Source organism: Narcine bancroftii, chromosome 3, assembly GCF_036971445.1.
Source record: "Narcine bancroftii isolate sNarBan1 chromosome 3, sNarBan1.hap1, whole genome shotgun sequence".
Taxonomy (NCBI): Eukaryota; Metazoa; Chordata; class Chondrichthyes; order Torpediniformes; family Narcinidae; genus Narcine; species Narcine bancroftii.
Window position 1 is genome coordinate 62,309,409 of NC_091471.1, and position 21,951 is coordinate 62,331,359.

Below are 21,951 nucleotides of genomic sequence, written 5' to 3' on the forward strand. Positions count from 1 at the left end.
CTCAGATTTTACTATTCGACAGCACACTAGCAACATTTGACAAATCCTCTATAGAGAAATATTATTTATTGAATATTTTATTTCTCATTTGTTAATGCTTCTGGAAAGAGTTTATCCAAAACTATTATTAAACATTTATTTTAATAAGAAAAAGTTTAAAATTACATATGTTGAAAGAAGAGAAAACATGCAGATGTTGTTGAAAATTTTCAATAAATATTTAGTTTGGCCCTCGACTTAGTCCAAGTTTTTAATTTTGGCCCTCTGTGAATTTGAGTTTGACACCCCTGGCTTTGGGGATCGAAAGGGCTACCACCACCCTTCACTTCCTTTATCTAGGAATTTCCACAACTCCTCCAAAGTTTGCTTTCGGGTTCACACATGCCATTCTGGCATGTGAGTCCTCTTCTTTGGACACCTTGCCCTGAGTGGTCTGGTGACCCTCCAAAGCCCTTTGATGTCTGTCAAAGTCGTCCCGTCCCCCCCCACCCCCGCCCATGGTAGCATAGCACTACTACAGTTGTCAAATCTCCAGCAGTAAGTTCAATCTGGAGAAAAAAACAAAATAGTCAAACTCCATAGCATGCCCAATTGAGTGGTAATTGGGGAAGATAGGGTGGTGAGGCACGATGGTCCACATTATAATTGTGCTCCTATGAAATTTGCATATGGTTGCCAAATTTTCAAGGAAGTGTTGTACTTTTTCCTTACGTTGTATGTAGTAATTTTCTCCAGGGGAACACAGCTTTGCATTCCAGCATGTTCAGGCAGAAGTCAGACTTCCAGGTAACTGCTATGCACTTCCTGGCCACTGCCAATGCGATCATTACAAATTGGATTTGAAATTTGGACAGGTTCATCAGAAGTCTTATGTCTGTTATATTTCCCAACAGGAACAACTCTGGGTCCTGTGGGAATTCTTGGGCATATTACTTGAGGAAACATGAGTAGCAGTGACACATTTTATGATATGTATTGAACTGACGATACAATGAATGCATATTATAATTTGATATCAAAGGAAAAGAGACAATACTACACGATAAGCCTGAACATTTGAAGAATTAAAATGATCCAATCCAAAATGTTCAATGACAATTTCTGCCCATGGATGCTGCATGACTTTTGAGTTCTTCCATCATTTCATCTTGTGCGAAGTATTAATATCTACATGTTTGGACAAGTGCATCTACAAAAACTACTCAAGATTCCCAAAACAATCCCTTTGATTAGTAAGCACCCAATCCAACAATCTAAATTTTCATAATCATTGCCATTGCACTGGAGCTACATTGTCTGCCAAATACTCAATACTGCACGTTTTCTACCTCGGTTCCTCCACGAAAAAATCCCAAATCTGTAACTTACCAAAGACGATGAGGACCGCAGGCATTCACATGAGAACTCAGCTATCAAAGTTCTCTCAAAATTGTACAAGTCTGCAACATTATGTTGGACAGTGGGTTTAGGTGGCAGAACTCAGTTTCAATCAGTATGTCCTATATTTTCTCAAATTCTTGTGGAGTTGTGGTGGGGTGGGGGGGAAGCAATGCTGCTGTTTTGGCAACGCTGCCACTGGTGTGGACCAGGGAGAGCAAGGAGCGGAGCACTGCCTGAAGGATACTGCCGCCCAGTCCTACTGCTCCATATAGGCCTTAAATCAGCCTGTTGAAAGAGCCAACAGTGTTTTATTTAAAATCCTCAAACTGCAGGGTCTGGACCCAAGATGACGACGCCTGTTTTTGACAGCAGCCACAAGAGGTTGCAGACTTGAGGGGAACAGTGGACTGGCACAGGGCACCAGTAATGGGGGGAAAAACACCTCTACTGAGAAGAAGCAGAGAAGATGAGCCAAAGGTTGATGACCACAGTGGTGGATCGGCAAAGGGCTCTACCGCTGCAGGATGTTCACAGGCAACTAGTTGCTGGTGACTTGCAGGCATGGAACTCACACAGGCTGTGGGTGAATTAAGGTCAAAGGACTCTCACCAGACTGCAGGCTGCTGGAGACTGGCTCATGACAACCAGGTACATTGGGATTCAAGAGGATGCTAAAGGGCTCCTGAAGGGCTCTGTGTGCTGAATGTTGAGATTTGGATCTGGGCTCAGGTTGCTGATGGTTTGAACTGAACTGGATTCTTGTGTAGCTGCATAGGCTATGTGACCAATGGAAGCAAATCCACAGACAATCGATGACTCTGGGGGGACTCTTTTGCTTTTTTCTCTGACTGTAATCTTTGCACTTTTGTTTTGTCATATCACACATCGCTTCTCAGACTTTTGGCTAATTCAAGTATTGTTCTTTTAAGAACCGATCAACTGGATCTGTGAGGATCTATAGCTGCAGCATGGAAGAGGAAGGCACCCGAGAGGATGTTTTGGAGCAGGAGATTATCTGATGTGAGCTGGCCTGCTGATGGAGGGTTGAATCCAAGTGGATTGAGGGACAAATCTAACACCCTTTCCAGCCGTAATTCCAGCTCTGCAAGGATGGCTGCAACAGGAAACTTATTCAGCAGCACAAAATCTGGAACACTGACAGGGTGGCAATGAAGGACCCTAGCAAGGGACTGCCATTTTCATGGGACCTCTTTGTGTGCAAGGTCCTGATGGAATGCCTCAAATTTAAGGTGAAGGACACCTACTGCCTCCAAGATGTCATGCACAATAGTCACTTTGATGTGGCATTCAAGACTGCGCAGGATGGCAGAGGTTGCTTTGGGATTTCCAGGCGAAGGGGAACATGGTTCCACTCTTGTTCTTCAAGGTGCAGCCATTCTTCACCCTTCCAACTCAGAAAGAATGAGTGATAATTGTGCACATATTCAATCCACATGTGCCAGTTGTGGCTGTGCTCAGATTCTTTGGCCATTAACCATATAACAGTTTATGGCATGGAAACAGGCCATCTCGGCCCTACAAGTCCACACTAGTTTACTCAAACAACTCCGCTAGTTCTCTGCCCATAACCCTCTAACCCCCTCTTATCCATATATATATATATATATATATATCCAGCCTCCTATTAAATGAAAGAATTGACTCTGCTTCAACTATTTCCTCCGGAAGATTATTCCATTCAGCCACCACTCTCTGAGTGAAGAAGCATCCTCTAATGTTTCTCCTAAAATTTTGCCCCCTTACCCTCAACTTGTGTCCTCTTGTTTCAACTTCCCCTGCTCTCAGGGGGAAGAGTCTACTTGCATCTAGTCTATCTATTCCCTTCATTTTAAACACCTCTATCAAATCCCCTCTCAACTATCTACGTTCCAAGGAATAAAGTCCTGACCTCTTCAATCTTTCTCTGTACTCTAGGTATTTTAAGCCAGGCAACGTCCTTGTAAATCTTCTCTGCACCCTTTCCACCTTATCTATATCCTTCCTATAATTTGGAGACCAGAACCGAACACAATACTCCAAACTTGGCCTCACCAATGCCTTAAACAGTTGCAACATTACTTCCTAGTTCCTATACTCTTATGCTATGATTAATGAAGGCCAGCATACCAAATGCCTTCTTAACCACTCTGTTAACATGAGAATCCACCTTCAAGGAACCCTACACCATAACTCCAAGATCTCCTTGTACTTGTGCATTCCCCAATGTCCTCCCCTTTACTACATGTCCTATTTCGATTATTTTTACCAAAATGAAGCACCTCACACTTCTCTACATTAAATTCCATCTGCCATCTTTCAGCCCAACTCTCCAAACCAAATCCCTCTAATCCCTGAAAACCTTCCTCGCTATCCACCACTTCCCCCTATTTTTGTATCTACTTACGCAGTTAACCATCCCATCACCCAAATCATTAGAATAAATTATGAACAACAGCGGATCTAGCATCGATCCTTGAGGTACTTCGCTCATCATAGGCTCCCATCCTGACAGACAGTTGTCCACCATGACCCTCTGCTGTCTCTCCTCCAGCCACCTTTGGATCCATCTTACTATTTCTCTATTAATCCCTAGTGAGTGAACCTTCCTTCCTAACCTTTCATGTGGAAGCTTATCAAAAGCTTTGCTAAAATCCATTTAGACTACATCAACTGCCCTACCTTCATCCACCTTCCTTGTCACTTCTTCGAAAAACTCAACAAGGTTCGTCAAACATGACTTCCCCTTCACAAACCCATGCTGGGTGCCATTATGTCGAGAGGATAGGGATTTACATGGATGCCAAAAATGCATTTGGAATCTGGCCCAGAAAACAACAAATGAAGGAATTGCAACAAACTTGGGCATGTGGCTGCTCAATCCAGTACAGTCATCTGCAAGAAGGAAGGCTATCAGACCAAGGACTGTGGAGAGACAACCAATGCTGCATCTTGTGTGGGGAAGCAGGCCACCTCTACAGGGCTTGCCCAAAATGTGCAGTCACCCATGCACAGGCAACAAGAGGGCAAATAGCCAACACCACAATCCCCAGCAGGGTCAACACCACCTCAATCTCAACTGAAAACTCAGTTTCGCCGACTGTGACAGATATCAGATGTAGAGACCCCAAGCAAATCCTCCTCAAACCCCAGCCACAAGTCTGGAGGCCCCTCCTGAGGAGTAAGAGCCTACGTAGGAGGAAGTCTGCAGGGGAAGAAAAGGGTCAAGGTGCAAGCAGAAGCTAGCAACCTGTTGACATCTGAGGAGGAAGCTGTTACAAGCACCAGACACAGTCAGAGGAAATGCAAGGATGGAGAGGAAAGAAAGTAAGAAAATGGATTACAATTAAGCCTTATGGTGGGATGCACAGCACTCAATGCCCCACAGCTCTGGAAGGCAATGAGCAAGGCAGAGGCCAGTGGTACCCAGCTCTGGGAGACTGGGAGCAGTAGACGCTGTGGATTCCCAATTATGGGAGAAGAGTACAAACCAGCCAGGGAATGGAAGATCAGGAGCACAGGTGGATCGTCCCCAGTGACACCACCAGCATTACCTGAGGAGACTCCACTCCCAGAAGAAGATCACACCCTGTTCTTGAGCCCACAATCAGTAGTGAAATTCACCAAAGCATTGGGTATGTGGGCTCTGGCTGATGGACACTGACCGGACTATAAGGATTGTGAACTGGAGACTTTCATGAACAAAAAATAGATTAAATTCTCAACTCAAAGTGCGCAGAGTTAAACTCACTATGAGATGAATTAACGTTTTACAATACCTTTGTAACATCAAAACAGATGTGATTTTTTTTTTCTCCCCCCACAGGAGTGTGGGCTGCCACACCTCAAACTTTCGGAGATGGTCGTGATTGGTTGTCTGTGTGGTCAGGAAGGAATGATTGTCACACATCTGGTCTGGGCATCTTTCTGCAGGGAGGAAACTTTGCAATCACTGAGGTTAAGGAGGTGGTTGGGGGATATCTCATGGTAGATCTGAAGTCTGCGACACCCTGCTCTGGCTGATCAATATGTACACTTTGCCAGTGGGGAGTGAGAGGCTGGCAGTCTTCCAGCAGCTCTCACCATTGCTGGCGAAGTCCAGGCCAGTTGTTCTGGCCAGTGACTTCAACTGCATCATCGATGCAACTGGACAATTTGGCAGTTCCGACAGTAGACTGGACAGCTCTTGCAGACTCCTGATGAAGACTAAAGGACGCACAGCTGTGCAATGCTTTCAAAATCCCAGGAGATGGAGCACAGCACAACCATCTGGTTGAGATCGGATGGATCAACCTGGACCTGGACAGATTTTGTCCAGGTCACAGAACCAAAATAATTATGCCGGTGTTCTTCTCTGACCAAAAGGCGGGCAGGGGAATATGGAAGCTAAATGTGCAGTTGCTGACCTCAGAAAACAGAGGAATTAAAGGAGTGCACTGGTTGGAGAACCATAAAACCCTCTTTGACTACCCAGTCACCTGGTGGGAAGCGACCAAGGAGAGCATCAAGAGTTTCTTTATCCTTAAATATGTTCAGAGGGAAAGATAGAGGCAGCGGGAATTGAGCCATTTCCAGACTGGCTTGCAGCAACTCCTTCTGCAATTAAGAGAGGTGAATGTGAGGGAGGAATTCTGAGAGGTGAAGAGCCAGCAAGCCTTGCTGTCCACCTCAGAGTCCTCCACAACCATCTTCCAGTCCAGAGTCTGCACAGTGGAGCAGAATGAGATGTGCTTGCATTTCTTCTTCCAAAAGGTTAACAGAGGAAGCACTGTGATCAACAGCCTTGAGTAAGAGGATGGCTCAGTCACATCCTGGCAGATGGATGTTCAGAGGATTAGAAGATCCTTTTATGGCAATCTGTATGACATTAAGGCTACAGACAGAATAGCCTCACAAAATTTCCTGTTCTCCATCACAGAGGTCTGAGAGGACAGCAAGCAGGAATGTCTGGATCAACCAAAGTCTCTGGGGGAGCTCATGGACACCATCTGTTTCTTTGGGTTGAGTAAGACTCCCGGAAGTGATGACCTACTGGCTGAGTTGTACACTGTTCTGTGGGACTGGGTGGGCCCAGACTTGCTGGAAGAAAACAGTGCTATGTTCCTGACAGGAAGCATGTTAGACTCCATGAGGAAGAGCATCGTTACCCTCATCTTTAAACAAAAGGGGGAAGAAGGAGGATATCAGGGATTGGAGACACATATCATTACTAAATATTGACTACAAATTCCTGTCCAAGGCCATCGCCAATAGTCAAGTCTGCCCTGGGTGGAGGTAATCCACCCACACCAGACTTGCAAGGTTCCAGGCAGGAAGATCTGGGACAGCCTCGTGTTGCTCAGGGATACCATTGACTATGTGCAAGTCAAAGGGGTGGACACCTTCTTGTCAGTTTGGACCAGGAGAAGTCTTTTGATCAGATATCTCACACATGTATAATGGATGTGTTCTCCAAAATGGGCTTGGGTGTGTGAATCCAGAATTTGATTAAACTGCTCGACACAGACATTTGCAGTGCAGTCCAAATCAATGGGTGGGAGTTAGACAAGGCCTCTGTCTTCAGTCTTATTTGTGTTGCATAGAGCCCTTTAACTGAATCCATCAGGAAGGACAAGGATATAAGAGGTGTGACGTCGCCAGGCCATGGAGGACTCGTATCAAGGTCTCACTGTATATGGGCGATGTCGCTGTCTTCTGTTCGGATACACAATCTGTCTGGGGATAGACAAGCATATGAGGGGATTTTGAGTCTGTATCATGTGCCAGGGTAAACCAGAAGAAGAGCAAGGCAATGCTCTTTGGTAACTAGCCTGAATAGTCCACTGATTGCACTGCTACTTACCGTGGGAGGACCTCAAACACTAGAAGTCTTCAACACTTTTTTACCGAGGCAGATGACCAGGGAAAGTTCCACAAGGTTATCGAGATGTTTCAACACTGTTCACCAAAGTAAAATGAAACATTCAAGAGGTACGTGTTTTGTGCACGCAGGCAGAGAGCTTCAATATTTTCTTAATGGACTTGAACATGCAATTTTGGATCATTGCAAGATTCAATGATCCATGATCAAATTGTGTTTGGAATTAGTGATGGGGGGGTGTGTGGCAAGATGGCGTAGAGGGCAGACGTGCGATCCCACCCCTCCTCAGCCAGTTTTTTAAGCACCCGTCTTTAAAGTTTATCTAAGTGATTAAAAGTTGTATCTTTATTTTGGGAACATTAGTGGATCATAATGGCAACTAACGTTTTAAAAAAAAAGAAAGCTCAATTACAGAAGAAATTACCTTTAAAAGTGCTGAAGAATTGAGGCCTACCTGTCCAGCTGAAGCCATGGAATTGTTGTTTGGAACCTCCAAGGCACAGAGAACTCCTGCCAGGCTGAGTATTACACGGGCGCCGACCTTGTCTCCACAAGATGACGCAGGCATGTTGATGAGCTCGACCGGAATTGATTCACGAGTTCGTGATGTCGGACACGCAGGCAACCCAGCTGAGAGAAGCCCTTGAGCCCAGGCTGCCGTTGGGTGAGCCGGGGACGCGCAGGATGGCATTGGTAGCTGCCTCTGCGCAGTTCCTGGCCTTGCCTGGCATGCGTGGTGCTTCAAGGGTCTGTGAGTTACTGGACCGCGTGTGGGCTGTGGGGAGGGGGGGGCCCGAGCGGTGGCGTCCCGACGTGGTTGGGATACCGCTGTCAGGTGTACAGACCTACAGCTGCACCGGAAAGGGCCCGACAACGTTGGAAGAGGAAGACACCTTTAACGAGCAGTTCACGGGAATAATTGGAGATGGAGTCTAGAGAAGGTAGGCCTCAAAATGTGGAACTGGAACCTGGAATGGAGTGTGTTTGCACAGTCTTGGAAGGGATTGCCTATCATATGGACAATATGTCTAAACAAATGACTCAAAGATTTTTGGATGTGACAACTAAAATATCTAATATGTCTGAAGATATAATGCATTTACTGACATCCCTCTTAACTGTAGATATATCAGTGGATACAGTGTAAGAAAATATTTTTAAAAATTGAAACAGCTTTTTCTGAATGTAAAATTCAAGTTGAACGTAACAAGGAAAAAAGAGAGAAAGTGGAAGATTTGTTTGTGGATTGGGGAATCCAGAAGAAAGACTTACTGGAAAAAAAAACTGATTCATTGGAAAATCAAAGTTGGAGAAACAATGTGAAAATTGCGGGTTTTCCACAAGACATTGAAGGGTCTGATCCAATAAAATTTTTCAAGAGTTGGATTCCTGAGGTAAAGATTCCTGGGCAAAGATTTTTTTTTGGAAGGTTTAGTATTGGAGAGGGCACATAGAGCGTTACGAAATAAACCGTTACTGGGACAACCACCACGAGTGGTCTTAGTTCGGTGCCTGAACTATCAAGACAGAGAAATGGTATTACAGTTGGCGGGACAGAAGGGACGACAAAGTCAATCTCCTATAATGATTCAAATAACAGAGTATTTTTTAACGCAGATTTGAGTCAAGAAATTATTAGGCGACGACGGGAATTTAATTCAGATAAAGAAGTAATGTGGTGGAAGGGTTATAAATTTGCTTTTTGATATCCTGCTGTGTTAAAAGTCTTTTATGGTAACTTTCAATCTCAATTTTTGAGAATGATCATGATGTATTAATTTTTGCTAATTCATTACTGGATTTACGAGGACATGGAAGAGTTTCACCACTGTCGCCTAAAAAGAGGGCAAATGGGCAGAATGGGAAGCGAGGGAAATTTGGAAAAAATGGAAAGAAAGAGGTTTTAACAAAGTCTTATTGACATTGAAGATCTGGAACAATCATTGGGAATGGAGTCATTGGGTTGAATATATTTACAGTACTGGATCGTATTGATGTGAATGATGTATTTCTGGATAGCACTGAAATCTTTGATAGTCATCTGCCACTAGTGGGGTTTATCACATCCAGTTTTTTAGGGCATTACTACCTTTGGGTAGTTTTTTTTGGGGGGGAATAATTAAATTTTTTTTATATCTACTTTCTTTAAACAAAATATTTAGGGAGGGAGAGTGGTTTTAACTTACTAGAAGGGGAGCGATATTTTGTAGTAAGTGATTATATTGTTCGTTTGTAACGATGTCTAATTTGAAATTTGCAACTTTTAATGTTCAGGGGTTAAATAATCCGATTAAGCAAAAGCAAGTTGGGGGCGTGGCAAGATGGTGTAAGGAACAGACGTGCCTTCCAGTCCTCTCCTGACTCTAACTTATTGTTTTGTCTTTAAGTGCCCATTAAAACTCTTTAAAAAGTTTATAAATAGTATGAGGTGTTGAATTAATACCTAATGGTACATTTGTTTAAAAAAAAGTAAAAGGAAACATCAACAGATTGTTAAAAAATTATATTTTCCGAAATTATCTGAGCCTGCTTGTTTACAAAAAGCCACGACTCAACGTGAAATGGATCCAGGAAAATAAGCGCAGAATTTGGCATTGGGACTCCGCTCTGTATCGGTTGGTCTTTCTGAAGGTCGTTCTCAGCAGCCTTTAGAACAAAGGGCTGGCCGGGTGCCAGTATTTCAAACAGCGTCTACTGTGAGTGTTGTTACTGAGATTTTGACTGCTGAATTAGCTGGGGCGCCACCAGTTGGAGAGTTAAAGAGTTGTCATTTGACTGCTACACCACCAGTTACAACAGCTCTTCCAGATACAGACGTAATGAAGCTTTTAAAGGTGGTTTGGATCAAAGATAACCCTGATCATCAGCCTTCTAACACTTCTGGGGGGTCTGTGGCAGGGGCTCTTACACGGAGTCAAACTGCAAGAAAAGCTACTAAATTAAAAGAAGGGATAGAAGGTCCTTTGATTCCACAAGAACAGCAGGATCCCACCATGTCTGGATATATTTATGTTGATATACTTTTCAAGAGTCTTGAACATAAGATATTTTCTTCAATGATGCATTTAGATGATTCTATGAATAATCGTACTTCTAAGATTAATCCATTGGTGGATGTCAATACTCAACAGATGGCTGATTATGGAGCTTTTAAATTCGAAACTATTGAAAGACTTGAGATGTGTGATCAAGGATTATCTGATGTACAAGATCAATTGCAAGATGTGAATAAAACAATTGAAACGCTACAGACTCAGAATAAAAATTTAGCAAAAAAGGTTGATTATTTGGAGAACCAATCCAGACGGAATAATGTGAAAATTGTCGGCTTGCCAGAAGGCATAGAAGGGCCAGATCCAAGAAAATTTTTCACTGAATGGATTCCACAAGTGTTGGGACAAGATAAGTTTCCTGAAGGTTTAATATTGGAACGGGCTCATAGAGCTTTGAGAAGGAGACCTTTTTCAGGACAGAATTCAAGACCTGTTCTGGTTCGCTGTTTAAATTACTGTGATAGAGAGACTATTTTACATATGGCTATTAGAAATGCACAGCAAAACAGATCTCCTTTGATGGTTCAGAGTAATCGTGTTTTCTTCTATCCGGATTTGAGTCAGGAAATTATGTTTCAACGACGTGAATTTAATTCTGTGAAAGAATTATTGTGGAAAAAAGGATACAAGGCAACATTTAGATACCCTGCGGTACTGAAGATTTTTCAAGATGGATATCAACCAAAGTTCTTCGATAATCGTAAAGAAGCTACGGATTTTGCTCAGTCTTTACCAATTACGCAATTCCAGGAACGACGTAGTCCCCCACGGTCTCCAAAGAGGGCACAGTTGCAAGAAGGGAATCTAATTTCTGGAAGAAATGGAAGAAACGGTGGTCGCAATGGCAAAGTTGATTAAAAAAGAATTTAAAAAATTTTTTTAAAAAATTTTTTTATTATTTTTTTGTTGAGAAGATTTCAAATAGTGATGGGAGTTGGGAGAGGGAACTGGGTGGGCACCAATTTCCAGAAGTCATCAGCTGTGTGTGAGTTATCTCACACCCAATATTTTGGGGATATTACCGCATTAGGCGGTTTAAACAGGAGGAGGTAATTGTGACCTCCGACCTGTTTTTTTTTCTTTTTAATTTTTGGGTTAGGGAGTGAAGCTTTTTTTTATTATCTTTTTTAAATAATTAAATTTTTTTATATATAACTTTTTTTTATTTTTTTTTAGTTTTTGGTTGTAATTTCAAAGGGGAATTAAGGGTTTTTTTCTTTTTTGGGGGGTTTCTTTTTTTTCTCTTTTTTTCCTTTTTTTGTTTGTTTTTTGTTGTTGTGTTTTATTGAGTGTAAGAAATGTCTAAATTGAAGTTTGCTTCTCTTAATGTTAAGGGTTTAAATAATCCTATTAAGCGTAAGAAAGTACTTGGTTATTTAAAAAAAATTAAAAGTTGATGTTGCTTTTTTTATAGGAAACTCATTTAACAGATAAGGAACATTTGAAATTCAAACGTGAATGGGTTGGGCAAGTTTTTTTATTCTTCGTTTAGTTCTAAGGCAAAAGGTGTGGCAATTTTGGTACATAAGAATCTACCATTCCAGTTACAGAATGAAGAGAAAAATGGTGGAAGATTTAGGACATAAAATAGCTGAAGAAGCTTGGATGGAAATTTGTCAGAATAGTATTCGGAAATTAATTAATGCTAGACTAGCGATGATTAATTATAATTTTATTCATCAGCTATATTTAACGCTGGAGAAATTTAAAAAATTTGGTCTTAGCAAGTTGGATTCTTGTTTTCAATGTGATCAGCCGGCCAATACTTTTTTGCATACTGTTTGGCTTTGTGATCGATTACAACAGTTTTGGAAAGGTATTCAATCTGTTTTTAACAGTTTATATAATATCCATCTTGTATTAGATCCCGATATATTTTTATTAGGGAACATGCAATCATTAATTGATTTAGGGTTAGAGGATTATCAGATTTCATTTATCTATTTAGCTTTAGTTGTGGCTAAGAAATGTATAGCACTTACTTGGAAAGATAGAAATATACTAACTTTAGATAAGTGGTATTTGGAAATGGAAATTTTGTTTGACTATGGAAAGGATATCTTTTTCAATTCAGGATAAGATGTCTTTTTATAAGTTAAAGTGGACTCCGTTTGCTAATTATATGCATTTAAGTTTGATTTAAATATATGTTTAAGTGTGATATTTTAGTATTGACAATTTTTTTTTGTTGTTGTTAGAATTTTTTTTAGGTTAAGTTTTATCTCTTTTTTTGTAAGTGGGTATTTTTTTCATATATAATATTGTCAATTTTATTAATTCTTCACTCTTTATTTGGGGGGGGAGGGTTGGACTAATTTTAAGTTAGACTATTAATATTGTGTTACAATTAACGGGGGGGAGGTTATTTTAAGTTAGACTATTAATATTGTGTTACAATTAACGGGGGGGGGGGTTATTTTGTGTAGTTTTCTGATGTAATATTGTAATCATACCTTTTTTAATTTTTTTTTCTATTTTTCTTTAAATGTAATTCTTTATTGTATTCATGTTATAAAATTTTAAATAAAATCTTCAAAAAAAAAAGCAAAAGCGAGTTCTGGCTTGTATCAAGAAAATGAAAATTGATATTGCCTTTTTACAAGAAACACATTTGATTGAAAAAGAACATTTAAAATTGAAGAGAGATTGGGTTGGGCATGTGTTTTTTTTCATTTAATTCTAAAGCAAGGGGTGTAGCAATTTTAATTCATAAGAATTTGTCTTTTGAGTTGCAAACTATGGAAGGGAATGCTAGAAGGGTTTTAAAGGTGAATTGTAAAATTTTTACTGAATTGGACTTTGCTTAATGTTTATGCACCTATCGTGGATGATGAGTGTTTTATTTCGGAAGCTTTTTTGTTATTAAATCAAGCTAATGAAAATATTTTAGTTGGAGATTTTAATTGTGCCTTGGATCCTTTGTTGGATAGATTCCCAAAAAATATAAAGAAATCAAAGATGGCAATACAAATTGGGGCCTTGATGAAGGATTTAAATTTGGTGGATATTTGGAGAAGGGTTAATCCTACAGAGAAGGATTTTTCTTTTTACTCATCTCGACATGATTCATTTTCTAGAATAGATTTTTTTTAGTATCGGCACATTTACAAGGAAGGGTATTACAGGCAGAATATAAAAGCAGAGTTATATTAGATCATTCTTTATTTTTTTCTTATGTAAGTTCAGAAGTGGAAAGTTCATCTTTTGATGGAGATTTAACACAATGCTGTTGAAAAAACCAGAGTTCGTTATCTTTGTTAAAGAACAGATTACTTTTTTTGTCTGAAAATGTTAATTCAGTAAAAAGTCATTTTGTGTTATGGGATGTGTTAAAAGCTTATTTAAGAGGACAGATTATTAGTTATACCACTAAAGTTAAGAAGCAGTATATGGCAGAAAGTTTAGAATTAGAAAAGCAAATTAACGAATTGGAGAAGGAATTTCAGAAGGAAGTGAGAGAAGATGAAAAAGTGGCTTTGACTAAATTGAAATGTAATCATAATATGTTGCAGACTTATCAATTTGAATGTTTAATAGATCTAAGCAGCGTTATTATGAGTTTGGTGAGAGGGCACATAAGGTACTTGCATGGCAGTTAAAGAAAGAACAGGTTTCATGGATTATTAATGATGTAAAAAATAATTCAACAGTTACCTAATAACCTCAGGAGATTAATGACCAGTTTTATTCATTTTATAAAAAGTTATCTACTTCTGAGGGGAAACAGGATAATGGTTCTATTGATTCCTTTTTTTCTAAGTTAACGTTATCAGCATTAGAAGAGGAGGATGTTATGGATCTGGAAGCTTCGTTTACAGAATTAGAGATTAAGGAGGCTATGTTGGAAATGCCCAATGGGAAGTCACCAGGTGATGATGGGTTTTAGGTAGAATTTTATAAAAGTTTTTATGAAGATTTATCTTCAGTGTTTGAGGAGGTATTACAACAAGTGACTGAACAGCATGAGTTACCAGAATCCTGCTCTAGTGCTTTAATTACTGTAATCCCGAAAAAAGATAGAGACCCGTTGAGAGTGTCTTAATATAGACCTATTTCTTTATTGAATGTTGATTATAAAATTATAGCAAAAGTATTAGCAAATCGACTTGCTAAGTATTTACCTAAATTGATACATGTTGATCAAACAGGTTTTATTAAAAATAGAAATGTTTCAGATAATATTCTTTGATTGATTAGTTTGGCTAATGCATATCGACAGCAGCCCAACCATCCAATGGTGGTTACACTTGATGCGGAAAAAGCCTTTGATAGGTTAGAATGGGATTTTTTATTTAAAGTATTGGAGAAGTTTAAATTTGGCCCTTTTATTTGGTTGGGTTAAAGCTTTATATATGCACCTGACTGCTAGGGTGGTGACAAATGGTCAAGTTTCATCATCGTTTAAATTGACGCGTTCAACTCGACAAGGTTGTCCATTGTCACCAGCTCTATTTGCATTGGCTATTGAACCGTTAGGTCAATCAATAAGGCAGAATGAACAGATGAGAGGTATGAGAGTTATGGATAAGATTAATTTATTTGCAGATGATGTTTTGATATATTTAACAAACCCAAAACAATCATTGCCACATTTACGGGAATGTTTATGACAATATGGAACATTATCTGGATATAAATTTAACTGGGACAAGAGTGAAATTTTGCCAGTCGGAGAAGGAGATTATTCAGAGTATAAAAATATTATAAAACTGAAATGGTCTGATAAAATTAAATATTTGGGAATAATTGTAAATACTGAGTATCAATCTTTATACAAGTTAAATTATGTTCCATTATTAAAAAAGATTAAAGCAGATTTAATTAAGTGGAAAGATCTTCCATTAACTTTAATTGGTTGAGTTAACTGTATTAAGATTAATCTTTTTCCTCTTATTCAAATATTTATTTCAATCAATACTGTGTTCTCTTTCAAAGGGTTTCAGGATTTAAATAAAGTTACAAGAGAATTTTTATGGAAAGGTAAACTACCACGGGTAGCATTATATAAACTTACTTGGAAGTATGCGTTAGGTGGGCTTCAATTACCTCATTTTCAAAATTATTATGAAGCAGCCCAGTTTAAATTTATTAGTAGATTGATGGATTTGGACCAGCCCCTGAGTTGGGCTAAAGTTGAGATGGCTTGTATTTCTGAAGTCGAGGTGTATCAATTTATATTTTTAGATGGAATGTAAATTTGTTGAGGGAATATAATATGCCGATATTAAAATATATATTAAAATTATGGATTAAAAAAAGATTTTAGGATCAAAAGGTAAATTGTCAATTTTAACTCCATTATATAATAATCAGCTAGTTTCTTTTTCAATGTTTAATAGTCATTTAAAGAGTTGGGATTCTAAGGGTATAAAAACATTACAGGATTGTTTTGTAGGACAGTTTATTTCTTTCAATCAATTTAAAGAGTGTTTTGATATTGCTGAAAATTCTTTATTTGTTTATTATCAATTTCAATCTTTGGTGAAAAATATGTATGATAGAGAGATGATTTTACCTGCATTGACGGATTTCGAGTCTTTGATTTCTTCTATACCAAAAAGGGGTTATATTTCTGTTATGTATTAGAAGACAATATGGTTAAGTCTGAATGAGAGAAGTCTAAGCTTAAATGGGAAAATGATTTGGCTTTCATTTTTCCTGAAGACTACTGAGCAGATATGTGTTATGATAGTGTTACTAAATTGAATGGTTAATTATAATTTTCTACATCAGTTGTATTTAACCCCAGAGAAATTGAAAAAATATGGTTTTAGTAATTCGGATTCTTGTTTTAGATGTGCATGTACTAGAACTTTTTTACGTGCTGTTTGGTCTTGTATGCATGTACAACCATTCTGGGATGAAATTAAGTTAATTTTGGAAAAAATATATTTTAAGTTACCATTAGATCCATCTATTTTTTAATGGGTTATATGATTCCTATAAGGGGATTAAGGTTGGATAAATTTCAAATTGCATTTATATATTTAGCATTGTCTGTAGGTCGAAAATGTGTAGAAAGTACATGGAAAGATAATATAGTGATTAATATAATGCGATGGCATAATGAATTGAAAGCTTGTATTGTTATGGAAAAAAATTACATATAATCTGCATGACAATTTTTTTTAAAAATAAGTGGTTACCATATTTGGAATATATGGATTTAGATATATTTTGATTTACTATATGTGTTTAGTTTCAGTTTTTTTAATATATATATTTTTTTTCAGCTCTCCTTAAGAGAGCTGGCTGGTAGTGGGGGGGGTGGGGATTTGATTTAATTTTTTTTCTTGTTTTTAATTTTTTTATATATAACAAAGAACAAGATATAGGAAACAACAAAAAGATGGAAAGACATTCAATTGTAAACAATGTTGCACTCAACATGCACCAAAACAATGCCCAATCTATGGAAAAGACTGTAATAAGTGCAGGGCAGAATCATTATGCCTAGCATGTTTTTTCCAAAGCGAAACAAAACACAAGTTAAAGCATGCACTCTATAAAATAAGCTGCCCTCAGTGATGCATTCTTTGTGGCGATGATGGTGCAGGAAGATTTCAAACCAATACACTGAACAGCCAAGCATGAAGAGAGTTGAGAAGGACAAGTGGATGGCACCATTGCATGCAAATGGAGCAGATATTTCTTTCAAGCTGGGCACGGGGGCAAAGGCTAATTTGATCTGTAAGCATGACAGGATAATGAAGATAAAGCCATCCATCCAAAATCTATTCAGCTCAAAGTCACATTGACACAAAAGATATATGTTGATTAAAGGTGAAAGATAAAGATCACTGCCTCATGTTTGCAGTAGTCCCAGATGGACAAGAATCACTGCTTGGTGACAAAGCACGTGAAAGCTTAAGCCTAGTAAAGAGAGTGTATCGCATTAATAGCCCCAATGCATGGAGCAGCGAAGAGGAAATACTGGATCAATTTTGACATCTTCAAGGGGTTTTGGGTTCTACCATTCACCTATAAGATACAGTTAAAGGAGGATGCACAACCAGTAGTGCCACTAATAGCAAAGCTCAAGCAGGAACTCAACTGAATGATGTCCTAAGGGTCATAAAGTAGAGGAGCCCACAGAATGGGTGAATTCAATGTTGTGTCAAAAAGAAAAACTGTAGCCTATGTGTGTGCATGGACCCAAAAGACTTGAATGCCATTATAAAGAGGGAACATTATCAGATTCCAACTAGGGATGAAATTACAACTGAGATGGCCAGTGCAAAGTTTTTTACTAAATTAGATGCATCCCTGGGCTTCTGGCAATTAAAACTGAATTAAGATGGCACAAAATACTGTACGTTTAATACACCATTTGGTCAATACCCTTGTTTAAGGATGCCTTTTGGAATTTCCTCACCTCTGTAAGAGTTCCACAGGACAATGTAGCACATCATAGAAAGCATAAATGGGATACGCGTGTACATAGATGACATAATCCTATATGGATCCCACAAGAAACACACAGTGAGAGGCTCATCAAAGTGCTACAATGCATCCAGAATTATGGATTAAAGATAAACATCAAAATGTCAGTTGGTGTGAAGGAAATCACCTTTCTGTGAGATGAGCTGTTAGGGGCAGGTGTGGAGCCAGACAAGAGCAAGGTGAAAGCAATTTTAGAGATGTCTAGACCCACTTAAAAAAGAAAGAGCATATTGAGAGTGCTGGGAATGATCAATTTCATTGGTAAATTCATTCCAAACTTGTCTTCCAAAACAATGTACCTGAGGAAGTTATTACATGACAAATGTGAATTCAAGTGGACAGCAACCACGACGAAGAATGGAGGTGACTGAAGACCATTCTAACTACAGAATTGGTGCTTTTGACATTCATCTTCCAAAGGCGGAATAGGTACCATACTCCTTCAGGCTGTGGGAGAAGATTGGAGGCCAGTCGCATATGTATCAAGGACAATGACCACATCTGAATGTCAATATGCGCAGTTAGAGAAAGAGTATCTAGGTCTGGTCTATGGACTTGAGAAATTCCAGTTACGTGAATGGTCTACTGACATTTATGGCAGAGAGAGAGACCACAAACCAGTAATAGCTATAATCAAGAAAAATCTGTGAGATGTCGCCGCGAATTCAAAGTCTGATGAAGCTACAACATTATGACTTTGTATAGGTGTACGTATCAGGGAAACTTATTGTGTTGTCCTGGGCAACGACACAAAGTGAAGCACCCAATGAGAGTTCCACAGAGACAGATGTGAATCTCCACGTGAACCTGATCAATGAATGACTTCCTGTCATTGACATGAAATCCAAGCAGAATGCAGATGACACAGAAAAGGACACAATTCTACAGAAGGCCATCAAGAATCTGAAGAATTGCCGAGAGATGAATGTCAACCATACTACATCATCAGAGTAGAACCTAGTTTGTCAACGGGTTTCTACTCAGACAAAGCAGAACGATCATTCCTCAATCACTGTGATAGATATGCTGAAAAGGTTCCCTGAGGAGCACCGAGGAATAGAAAAATGCAAGAGGACCAGAACTGCTGCTTATTGGTTAGAATGGTTTCAAGCTGAGACCCTTCTGAAACATCATACAAAGTAGCAAAAGGAATCCATGATCATAACTGACTTACCAGCAATTTGTGCATTGTTAATATAAATGAATCCTCGTTTCTTTATTACTGATAAGAAATAGTGGGGGGGGGGGGGGAAGAGGAGCGAAAAAGAAAGTGCCACAGTGGAGGTAATGGGGTACAGGTTTTGAGAGACACTATTGTGAGAAACAGAAGTACCTTCACAGAATTTGCTCGAGACAAAAATTGAGAACAAAGAACTTTTATTATACTATTACAACAATGCAAAGTTGGGTGCTTCCCCTTACCCTGGGAATACACACATACACTGGGGCTCACCCAACTTTTATACATTTCATTTCAGTACAGAGATACCTTCCCCCCAACATTCTTCTGCCTCCTGGATTGGTTTAGCATTAGGTAATTCTGCCCACGTGGATTCTAACTTCTTATCAGTTTATGTGTCTTCCTGCAAACTTGTTCGCCAGAGAAGTATCATGTCTTTGTTCTTCACTCATTAATCAATCCCAAAGACTTGCTAAAGCTATCTACTTGTTATCCTGTTTTGAAGATCCCTAGTTTATTACACTTTTACAACCCTTCCTCTCATTCCAGCATCCCTTCACCCTGATTTAACCCATAATACTTCATCTCTAATGAGCACTTGCTTGACTCCTCACATTCCAGTATCCCTTCACCTTAAGTTAACCCATAATACTTTATTCTTAATTGGCACTTGCTTGACTCCTAACATTCCAGTATCCCTCACACTATGAATGTAAAAAGTCTTTAATGGTTTTCTTGTTTTGTAAATAGTCTATTTTGGGGAGGGGTTGGGGGGGAGAATGACAGAAGATAGTGTCTGGTTTGAATTGGGCTTTCCCTTACCTCCACTGTGCCTGAATCCCAGACGGCCCTGCACTGTGGCACTTAAGGATGGTGACTCACTCCCCCCGCGACCTGCCCGACCGGAGGTGACGGTGACCGGTACCCTTGGAGCCTGAAAAGGCCTCCACTGGGTTAGAACCTCCGCTCTCCCCCCTTCTCCCCAGGGCGCCCGCACCTCCGGCTCGGCAGCGGCGCGGCCACTGCCACATCCCCTGTGACGTCACGAGGGCCTCCCCGCCGCCATCTTGCTGGGAAGTCACCCAGTCGAGGGCCGCTTGCACTCGGGGAATTTTCACCTCCCTCTCCCACCCCCAGCCCCTAGGCGAAAGCAACCGCTGCCCCTCCAACCTCCGGCGTTTCCATGCATGAAGTCTCACTGCTGACGAGGGGAGGAAACAACAGCCGCCGCCGCCCTCCTGCCATGTCGACTCTCACCCAGAGGAGCTCCGGCCTTGTCCAGAGGAAAACCGAAGCTTCCAGGAGCGCGGAGAAAATGCCCGAGGGCGACGAGGAGCGGAGGGACGAGCAGGATCAAGAGGACGAGAAGTGTGACTCCAAAGAAACTCGCCTGACCCTGATGGAGGAGGTTCTGCTCTTAGGCCTGAAGGACCGGGAGGTCTGGTTTCTTTTATCAGGTTTCACTTTAAATGGGGGAAAAAAAACGATTAAAAAAAATGTGCGGTATAATTTAGATCCACGGTGGGTTCATCGCTCAACGAAAGAGGTTTGGGCGAGAGGTGGATTGGTTGAGATGATTGACGTACACGTGAGCCAATGGGGAAGGGAAGTCCTGATTTAAAACCACGTGTAATGGAATCGGTCCAATTGGAGTGAAGACAAAGTGGGACTTGCGTGAGTCGGCTCCTGTTGGTGTAAACGACCGCAAGCCAGTTCAGTCCCGCTAGGTGTTACTGAGAGCAATGTCAAAATGACCCTCGATGTGACGGGCAATGGACAGTACTTGGTGTTTAATGGGGAACTAAAAGGAATAGCATTCTCAAATGAGAGGGAAGAAAAAAAAAAGTCGGCTGGCAGCACTTGAAAACCAGAGGTTGTTTTGCACAAAGACGTGAAACAATCGTCTGGGTGGACGAAGAAAGTCTGCGGACACTCTGATTGGGAGATGTTGCTCCATTCAGGTCCTTTCAAGTGAAGCGTCTTGTGAATCTGCAGGGTCCTCAGCAGCATCTGGTGCCCCTGTTGTGGCTGCCTCGACATCAGAGAGACTGGTGGCAGACTGGGAGATCGTTCCGTTGAGCACCTTCACTCTGTCAGCAGCAATAGCAGGGACCTCCCAGTGCCATCTATTTCAATTCCGCACCCTTTTCTCTCTCTCTCTTGCGATCCCTTTTGTCTCCTTTCTTCCAGATCGCCACCCCCAATCACTCTTCAGCTTTTTTTCTCTTCCGTCCTCCCACCCTTGTCCACCTATGCCTGTTGGCCTGTGCCTCTCCCACTAGCCCTTCCCTCCTCTCCTACCCCACCACCACCTTGTCAGGCAGGCATTTTCCTGTTTTTTCCCCATACCTTGATGGGCTCATGCCCAAAATGTTGGTTACATCCCTTTGATTCCTATAGATATTGCATGACCTGCTGAGTTTCTCTAGCTCTTTAATGTATTGCATCACAAACATTTTTTTTGTTACCAGTGCAAGAATATAAGAGCAGAAATCAAATTATTTCATGGCAGGTGCACCACCATTCTCAAAACCATGGCTAATCTTTTATCTCAGCATCCCTTTCCTGCAGTAACTCCAGATTTTTTTAACTTTAATTTTAAATCTTGATGTTCAGAGATACAGCATGGTAACAGGTCTTTCTGGCCCACTAGTCCATGCTGTCGAATTACACACATGTGACCAATTAACCAACCAATCCCTTATTTCTTTGGATTTATGGGAAGAAACCAGAGTGCCCAGTGAAAACCCACTTTGTCACTGGGAGAACATACAAGTTTCTTGCAGACAGCAGCAGATTCAACCCCCAGTCACTGCCACTGTAATAATAATATGCTACATGCTGCACTAACCATTTCTCTCAGTTTTTGACATTTATCAATCTCTGTCTTGATCCATTCCCATTTTTGAATATTTTTTTCTCATCTCTATTCTGAATGCCCTTGTTTTGAGGCTGTGATCTTTGGCACTATATCCCCTGTAAACCCTGGAAGAATTGTTAACATTTCAATAAAATCTTTTATTATTCTAATCCCTACT

At 40.2% G+C, this 21,951-nt stretch overlaps 1 protein-coding gene and 1 long non-coding RNA gene across 2 annotated transcripts in view; one reads left to right on the forward strand and one right to left on the reverse strand.

Annotated features, from left to right (window-relative positions):
- The window catches only part of LOC138757208 (uncharacterized), a 44,017-nt gene extending 23,533 nt beyond the window's left edge, over positions 1–20,484 (reverse strand). Inside the window, exon 1 of the long non-coding RNA XR_011353421.1 lies at positions 19,736–20,484. This is a non-coding gene — a long non-coding RNA (uncharacterized lncRNA). The remainder of the gene's footprint in view (positions 1–19,735) is intronic.
- LOC138757207 (Golgi phosphoprotein 3-like) overlaps positions 19,854–21,951 on the forward strand; it is an 87,690-nt gene continuing 85,592 nt past the window's right edge. The window contains exon 1 of the mRNA XM_069924183.1: positions 19,854–20,351. Coding sequence (XP_069780284.1) covers positions 20,097–20,351 — 255 coding nt within the window. The 5' untranslated portion in view covers positions 19,854–20,096. The remainder of the gene's footprint in view (positions 20,352–21,951) is intronic.